Below are 8,750 nucleotides of genomic sequence, written 5' to 3'. Positions count from 1 at the left end.
GGATTTCAAAGTTGTGTAATTAATATAAAAAAAAACTAAGAGTCTCATCGAAAAAGCAAAAACTACGGGCACGGAGCAACACAGCGCTGAACAACAAATGCTCTAATTGTTGAAAAAATCAGTTTGAGAAAAAACAAAAAAATGCACATCTAGATATTTCCGAGAGGAATGCATTGGTGCACTTGGTTTTTCGATCCGATGCACACTTTGTTTATAAAAATTGCAGAAAAATAACAAATAGCGTAATTGTTTAAAAAATTGTTTAAAAAAAACAAAAAATGCACATCGAGATATTTCCGAGACGAATCGAGAGGTGTTTTTACTTTTTTGATGTGACTCTTAGTTTTTTTTATATTAACATCGTCATCAACGACGTCATTAAAATTCATAATATGCATGGAAATTGAACCATATTTGAACCGCTGGCGACCAAAAGGGGACACGGCTGGATTCAGCCTCAGAAGTATTGTCCTGAGTGTCAATTTTAAAAATCTTTCTAATTTCAATTTTAAAGACTGATACGGATAGTGAAAAAAGATTGGAATTTTTCGTTTTCAAAAAATCCACTTTTTTCCAATTATCTCAAAAACTACAAAACCTATAAATTTTTGCAAAAGGAAAGAAAGTTGCACCTTGAAATTATCTACAAGTATCAGTCTTTAAAATTGTAATTGGAAAGATTTTTAAAATAGACACTCAGGACAATACTTCTCAGGCTGAATCCGGCCGTGTCCTCTTTTGGTCGCCAGCCGTTCAATTATTCTCATTACCTTGCTTTATCATTCTTTTTTACGATTAAAATTGAATCTACTCGTTCTTTCTGAAAATTATTCCTGGCAAATGTGTAGACCGTTTTTGGGAATAACAACTTTTGTATATTATTTTTTTCCCCAGGCGCTCTAATCTTGAAATGAAATGAAAATTCTATAGGTGTAAAAATTGAGTTAATATTTTTGGAGAAATTGAGCCGATCATTATGAATAAAAAAAATACTGGAAAATCTACCCATTATTATTAAAAACTTACAACTAATTTTTAACTCATCATGATTGCATCAATGTATGTTTATAAGCAATGTGTAATTTTACAAACAAGCATTACAAAAAATTATTGATAACAAAAATTTATGGTGATTGATTGTTATATTTTCTATAATTTCTCTTTGCAGAATTAATGGCTGAAGCGACTGGTGCTTGCTGCGGCATATTTGGAGGAGCACCCAAAACACTAGAAGGATCATCTCAATCTGTAACGCATGCACAAGTAGCACAAAAATCAAAAAAGAAGAACCGCGGCGATGATGGAAGTACCAGTCCTCAGTCAATACGCTCAAACGGCAATTTTGTGATGTCGCCGTTACACTCAGATGGTCATATTTCACCCCCGGGCTATGAAGGCTCTGCTACGAGTTCGCCAGCGCACACAATAAGCATTCCTTCTACGCCATTACACCATAATAACGGTGGTCCTGCACAAGAACACCATGGCGGCGGTTATGGGGCTCAGCAATTACCCCAAGGAGGCGGTTATGGGGCTCATCAATTACCCCACGGAGGCGGTCATGGGGCTCAGCCATTACCCCACGGAGGCGCTTATGGGGCTCAGCCATTGCCCCAAGGGGGCGGTTATGGGGCTCAGCCAGCTTACCAACAAGGCGGTTATGGGACTCAGCAAGTACACCATGCAAATGGTCCTCCTCCGCCACATAACGTAGGAAATGTTAATGGGCTTCAAATATCTCCCTATGGAGGTTATTATAGGGAGTATTAATAAAACCTAGGAGATCAAGGACACACATAGATAACACTGAGCTGGAATGTTTTTTAAGCAACTGTCCACTACACGAAGAACTGAAAGAGTTTGAGCCTTGCTCAGGATTCGCAGGATTCGGAAATCAATATATCTATAAGGAGCCTCACATAAGGTGATTCCGCAAAAAAGAAGCGGCGTTCAACAGAATTGGCCAAGTGCCAAAAGCTTCTACCTATACTTGGGACATCTATAATAACGGACATTAATCGTAACGAAACTAGGGTCAAACCCATTTCTTTAATCAGGCAATACATCTCTATGGAAAGAACCTGTTGCAAAATCTACGCCTAAAATAACCAGCGCCAAAACGGTCCCTTTTGACGTCCAAACTAAGCATGGTTAGATTAGTCAAATATTTATTTTTGAGTTGTCCTTAAATTTCCTAAATTCTTTAAACTCTACGTTCTTTCAAAATTTTGTAAATTCCCTAAATTATTTTAATTCTCTATCTCAAATTTTCTAACTTCCTTAAATTCTATGTATTCTTCAAATGCTCTGAAATCCTTGAATTTTCTAAATTAATAAAATTCTCCGCATTCATTAACTTGGATTATTTTTCGGGATCATTTGAATTCATTCAATTCTCTGAATTTTGCACTTTCTTTGAATTCCTTTACTTATTTGTTTTTCACTGATACTCTGAATTCTGAAGAATTCTCTGAAATTCATGAACTGCTTGCATTTTATATTTTTCTAATACTTTAAATTCCTTTATTCTCTAAAATACTTTTATTATCACAATTTTATTAATTCCCAGAATTTTTCATTCCCCAAAGCCTCTAATTTTTTGGATTCTTCTGACCAGCTTGAACTCTCTATATTTTATTAAGTATTTTGATTCTTTGAATTTCCTAAATCATTTAAACTTGTGAAATTCCTTGTATTATCTGAATTCATTCAATTTAATTTTTCAATTTCAGGGCAATTTGAAAGAATTGAAATTAATTTTCATTAGTGCTAAAAAACTAATAATATATTATATTAATAAAAACTTAAGAAATTCGAAGTAATTCAAGTTAATACAAAGTATATTAAGTTAATTTAGTGAAATAAGAGTCTATATAAAAATGTCGAAAAGATATTTTAATAAATTTTTAAAGTAACCGACGACAGTAGTAGTAGTATAACGACTGTCGAGCGGGGGGTTTGACATCGAGGATGTGTGTGGACACTCTAGGTCGATGACATGGAATTTCCACATCCAAACTCGACTGTCGATAACCGGCGGCCCTCGGGAAAGGTTTTTTGCAGTTTTCCTCTTCCCTTGGTCGAATGACCAAGCAAATGCGAGTGCTCTTAATTAAAATCCTGCTGCAGAAGGTACTTAGTAAGGTTTTTGTTTTTTTAAGTTAAATATTCTATAGGTTTTTACAAGCTTGTTATATAATAAAAAACATTTTTAAAATATTTCATTTTTTAATTAGTCATTTTGCGCTTATGCACAAGTTCTCTGCTTACCTGAATACCTGAATCTAACTTTTGTTTTGATCGACAAATAAAATAACGTAAGAACGTAATAATACCTATACGAAACAGGGTCGAACATAAGAAAATTTTTGAATAACTAGCGCCTGTATTAGCTGATAATAATGAACTTTCTCAGCAAAATCTTGTATTTAAAGAAAAAATGATAAAAATGTATCAAAGTTTAGTATACTTTTATATCAAAACACGAAAAAATGTTGAACTATTCACCTTATTCATATTAAAATACTGAAATTTAATTTTTTCATAATAGTCTTTAATGAGCTTCAGTAGAACAATTTGTATTTTGAATAGGAAATATTATGAATCGATGCTTTAAAAATTAATCGTACTAATAACTGACATCGTGTTTACTTGTTTGTCTAAAAATAGTTTCCATAAGCAAGATAGCGAATATTATAATCTGTCAAACTTATTTGAGAAATTGACATTTTAACTACTCGAATCGGAATATAGGCCCTACTTTGACACTCTTCACGCTAATATTTGTAGGGGCTAATCTTGTAAAGTTGTGGATATTCCCATACGAGTTTTGCCCCTATTTTAGCGCTCCCTATGCAGAAATTAAAATGGGGAACTAGTCTGGTTTCCGAGCATTCGACCCCACTTAAATTCGGGGGCTAGTCGGGTCATCTGACTAGCCCCCGACTAGTAGCGCCACGGTAGATTATTTGGGGGCTAGTCAGGTGACCCGCCTTATCCTAGAAGGGGCCTGATCGGGTACTAGTTGGGGTCATATGATAATACATCCGCGTGGAATATTAAACAAACTGCCCAAAATTTGTGGAACCTCCCCTAAAAGTTTGTCAAAATACTTATTGTTTTCGGAAATCTCCATAAACTTTTTTAAGCTAGTTAAAAGTGCTTAAATTTACCCAAGATTTAATGGGGAACATATACTACGCTTAAAAATTCAAAAATTTATGTAACTTAAATTTCCCAAAATTTGTGGAATATTAATTAAAAAAAAAAAACTTCATCTGGAAGGCAACAATGGAAGAGCTTCGCTCTGAAGAACCCGCCATGTTGGTCACAGTAGTCTCTGCTCCAGGTAATTATGCTTCGTTAAGTGTGGACTGCTGTCTTAAACACTCGACGCGTCATATCTGTTGTGCGAGAGGCGGCACGTCGCGCCCTTGCGGATTTTCTTTAATGCTACCAGTCCAGAACCGCAAGACATTTATTTCAACTACATGAAGGATTAAACTTTATTTACATATGGCAAACCTTTCAGATAAATTTAAAAATAAGCATCTGTACAAGTTTAAAGTTTTATGACTTTCAGCAGACTTTTCACCCACATCTATATGTATTATTTCCAATATGGATTATCTTTAAATTCCATACAAAGGTATTTATAAATGTTCCTAGAAATTCACAATTTTTTAAAAGAATACTACAAAAAAAAAAGGTTACGTCTTTTTGAAGATTTTGATCGTTGTATTCATAAAAAGTTGATTTTCGTACAAAATTATTAACTTAATATTAATTATTAGGTATATTTGAGATGAATTCAACATTAATGAATCTTTTCTCTAAATTACGGTTTAAAAACCCGATTAGTCCCCGACTGGGTACTTTGTCAAAATTAATAAGCTGACTAGCTCCCGATTAGTGCCCGACTTGTAATAGGGACAAATGGAGTTATTTCTACACGGGTCTTATGGATACGAATTTCCAAATCTTTCATTAGTGGCGTCAAAGTAGAGGCTTAGTTTTTGTTTCTAATTTAATGCTCCACACATCACCTTCCTGTACAGAATAAAATCGTTTGACAAAAAATTAACAAAAGTAGAGCAAGAAGAAGACATAGTAAAATTTTCGTAATGTTTCAAGTTATTTTGCACACGGAAAGAAAAATATCCATTATATTTTATAGAACTAGTCCTATAGTAGAGGATACGCTAGGTATTTTAATAAAAGTAAAAATCATCTTTGTTTTACTTTGCGTTGAACCAGTCCCAAAATTATAAAGAAAAGTTCTATAAAATTATAACTGATTTTTTGCCACAAAAATTAAGCTTTTATATCATTATATTATTAGTATTACTATATACTCTAATATTTATTCACATGTTTAAGCACACCATTATTTACTATTCAACAATCACTACACTCTTTATAATTGATGAAAGTTTGAACATACTAATTTTCGAAGATTTCAAAAGATTTAAAAGACTTTAAAGAATTCAAGAACATTATTTATATTTTCAAATTACTTTAAAATCTTAAAGTTCTTAGATTTTTTTTTAAATTATTTAAAATGCTTTTTAATATTTTTAATTCCCTTACAGACTTTTTAAACTATATTAATTCGATTGAAATGCCGTAAAATCCCTTAAAATCACTAAAAATCTCTTCAACTCATAAAAAATATTCAAGTATTTAAAATCTCTGGAAAATTCTTATACTTTTTGGAATTCTTCTAAAATCTTTTTCAATTCGTCCAAATTACTTGAAATATTTTGAAATTCATTTATAAACTTTGATCTTTTTTTATTAAAAAGAATGCTTAAATGCCGTTAAATTATTTTAAAATTTATTAAAATCCTTTTAAAAACTTGAACATATTTTGTATTTACACAATAAAACATAAACTCCTTTGAAATTTCTTGACATTATTTAAAATCATTTTTAATAATTTCTAAACTTTAAAAACTTGTAGAGCGCAAAGGGAGTGATCGACCCCTCGGCATATACAAATAAATTGGTTTAAAAATATGACAGTTTAAAGAAAACATTTTTTATTTTAAGTGCATGTTACATCAAAATCTTTGGTATACATTTATAAGCATTGGCGATTTAAAACAATTTAAAAGTTATTAGTTTTTATGTGATTTGAATTTAACAGAAATAATTGAAATTTGAAAGGTTTTGATTATAAAATAGTTTTAATATCACAATTTTTGGTGAATATAAATTTTGTCACTTTAAAATGAAGTTAAAATTTTTTAAGTTTCAAGGTTTTGAAGTAGAATTTATTTTTTTATTTTTAATATTTCCCATTTAAAATTGTTATTTATTCTGTAGGTTTGCTCAGTATAATTCAATTCATTCATTGATTTTAGAACATTTCAACTAATCAGCTTGATGTTCAAATTATAATTTCGCTCTGTAATAACAGTTTTAATTTCTAGAATTTCAGAAGCTACAACTTTGAAAGATTGAATTTAGTTTTAAATATTAAATTGTCAAATCTTGATCGCTTGGAATTTACAATTGTTCAAATTCAAAAGCTTGCAATTTTTAATTATGTAATTTTGAACGCTTTTAAAAATAAATAATTTTAAATGATCTAATTATAAAATATTCAATTTTTAAGGTTTTAACATTTCCCTGTTTTCTAAATTTTCAATCTGAAATCATTCAATTTCGTGATTCTTCAATTCAAAAGAAAATTGTGTAAAAGGAAAGTCTATTTCTTCAGAATCTGTGGTAACTAATTTAGATTTATTTTCTGTGGTACAAAAAAAACTCAATGCAAAAGATTTGTATCTTTCTTACTTTTTTCGTTTCCTAAAGGCGCAGGCCTCGAGAAACAAGGCCACATATTTTGTGCGTTAAAATTTAAGAGCGTTCAAAGAGAATTTAACAATTCTACGGGAATATGCAGCCTTGAAGGAGAGATAAGTAAAACTCAAGAATATAGAGGCAAGACCTTTAATGTAGGGACTGAAGCTTATAAAGAAGAAAAGTAGACTGAAAATATTTTAAGGAGTGGTTACGTAGGAGCAGGTAGAATGAACAGCCGCAAAGTAGGGGCAATACTTCCACTTGGAGCGTCAAAGTAGGGCTATATTTCGACACGAGTATATACTTAGCTTCAAATCCATAATTGAGTAATTTTTTTCTTTTTTGAAATATTTTGAAACAATTTATAAAAATGATTTTTTCAAAATAAAAATAATAAATGACATTCTCCAAAGAACATAAAAAAAAGATGTTGATTATCTTGATTATGAAACCTTTCATAATTCTTGAAAAAATTTTCAATTTCTTGTTCCAAACCTGAAAATTTTTTTTTTTTAAATTTTCAAATCATTTAAATATTTACGTTAATTTTGAATATTTTTAAACTTTCTCTTAGTATTCAGGACTTCTCTAAGTGTTAAATTGCTATTTATACATAAAAATTTTGTCATTTCACTTAAAAATTAAACATTGTTAAAGTATAAACAATTAAAATAGTAACGTTCAAAGTTTTTACTTATGTTGAATTTTAATGAACCAAGGCTTTCTATTTAAAAAATGTCCAATTTTAAACATGATTTATAATTTCTATTATTGTCAAATTTATAATACTTAATGCATGTATTGTTAAAAAAAAATATTACTTTATAAAAATTTGATTAATTAAAACCGCTATTTAACCAAAGTTTTGAATTCCAACCCCTTTTAATTTTGAATCGTTTAAGTATTGAGAACTGCATTTTAAAAAAATTTGCTTAAAAATGGAAAAATTTTTAATAGAAGATTTTAGAACTACGCATTTTAAAATAAGAATATCATAATTTAAAATTTGACAATTGAACTTAAAACTTCAAACAAGCTCAAATGCAACTTATTTTAAATTTATAAATAATTTCTTAGAAACGATAAAAGATAGAAAGATTAATTTAAAGTACAATATTTCATGTGATATGAAATCTGTAACAACATTGAATTTAATAACATACTAAAAGGAATTTACTGACAGTCTTGAATAAACTTTGAGTGTTTTCAATGATCTTTGCGATATTTTACATTTTCTAAGCGAAAGAAAACTGAAAAAACACAATAATCCAAATATTGTTAAATAATGGCAAATGCTATTTTAAGGCACAATATCAAAGTGAAGTGTTGTGGAAACAATGTTGTATATATAAAGTGTATATGATATCTTTTGTTTTGAAAGTTTTTTTATAATAATTAATTGTTAATATTAAATATGAATAATGTAAATCATTTAATATAATCTAAAACAACGTATTTAAAATTTAGATTATAAAAATAAAATCTTAATATATTTTTAAATCAGACATTTTATTATTTTAATCGTACCTACATAAAAGAACGACTAATAAATGTTCGTTTTCATTTAAAATGATTAAGTAATATCTTTTAACGAATAATGTACTGAAGATAAAAATTACTTTGGAGTTTTTGATGAATGTAATGTAACAGAATAAAGCTTTTAAAGTGTGATGCTTTATAAATTATTATAATTTGATGTTAACTCCTTTAAATGTTATAATTTTCTATTATTGAATGTTATATTTTTAATTTTTAAAATTTTTTATTTTACTACAACACAAGCAATAAGATTTTCGGAAATTTTAAATGATTCACATTTTATCTTACTAAAAGGTTAATTTTAAGTTTTGTGGATTTTTTAATATGTCAAGAAAGAATCTAAAAGATTCTCAAACATATTTTTGAAATGAAATTTTTTTGATTTGAAGAAATTTCAGTAG

General features: G+C 29.3%; 1 protein-coding gene across 1 annotated transcript in view; it reads left to right on the top strand.

Moving 5' to 3' along the window:
• Window positions 1-1,770, top strand: part of LOC117177500 (probable calcium-binding protein CML49) — a 35,364-nt gene extending 33,594 nt beyond the window's left edge. The window contains exon 2 of the mRNA XM_033368245.1: window positions 1,169-1,770. Within this exon, the coding sequence (XP_033224136.1) occupies window positions 1,169-1,770 (602 nt within the window). The remainder of the gene's footprint in view (window positions 1-1,168) is intronic.
• The last annotated feature ends 6,980 nt before the right edge of the window (window positions 1,771-8,750 follow it).

The sequence above is a fragment of the Belonocnema kinseyi genome, chromosome 1 (genome assembly GCF_010883055.1).
Source record: "Belonocnema kinseyi isolate 2016_QV_RU_SX_M_011 chromosome 1, B_treatae_v1, whole genome shotgun sequence".
NCBI lineage: Eukaryota > Metazoa > Arthropoda > Insecta > Hymenoptera > Cynipidae > Belonocnema > Belonocnema kinseyi.
This window is presented reverse-complemented; position numbering and strand designations above follow the sequence as displayed.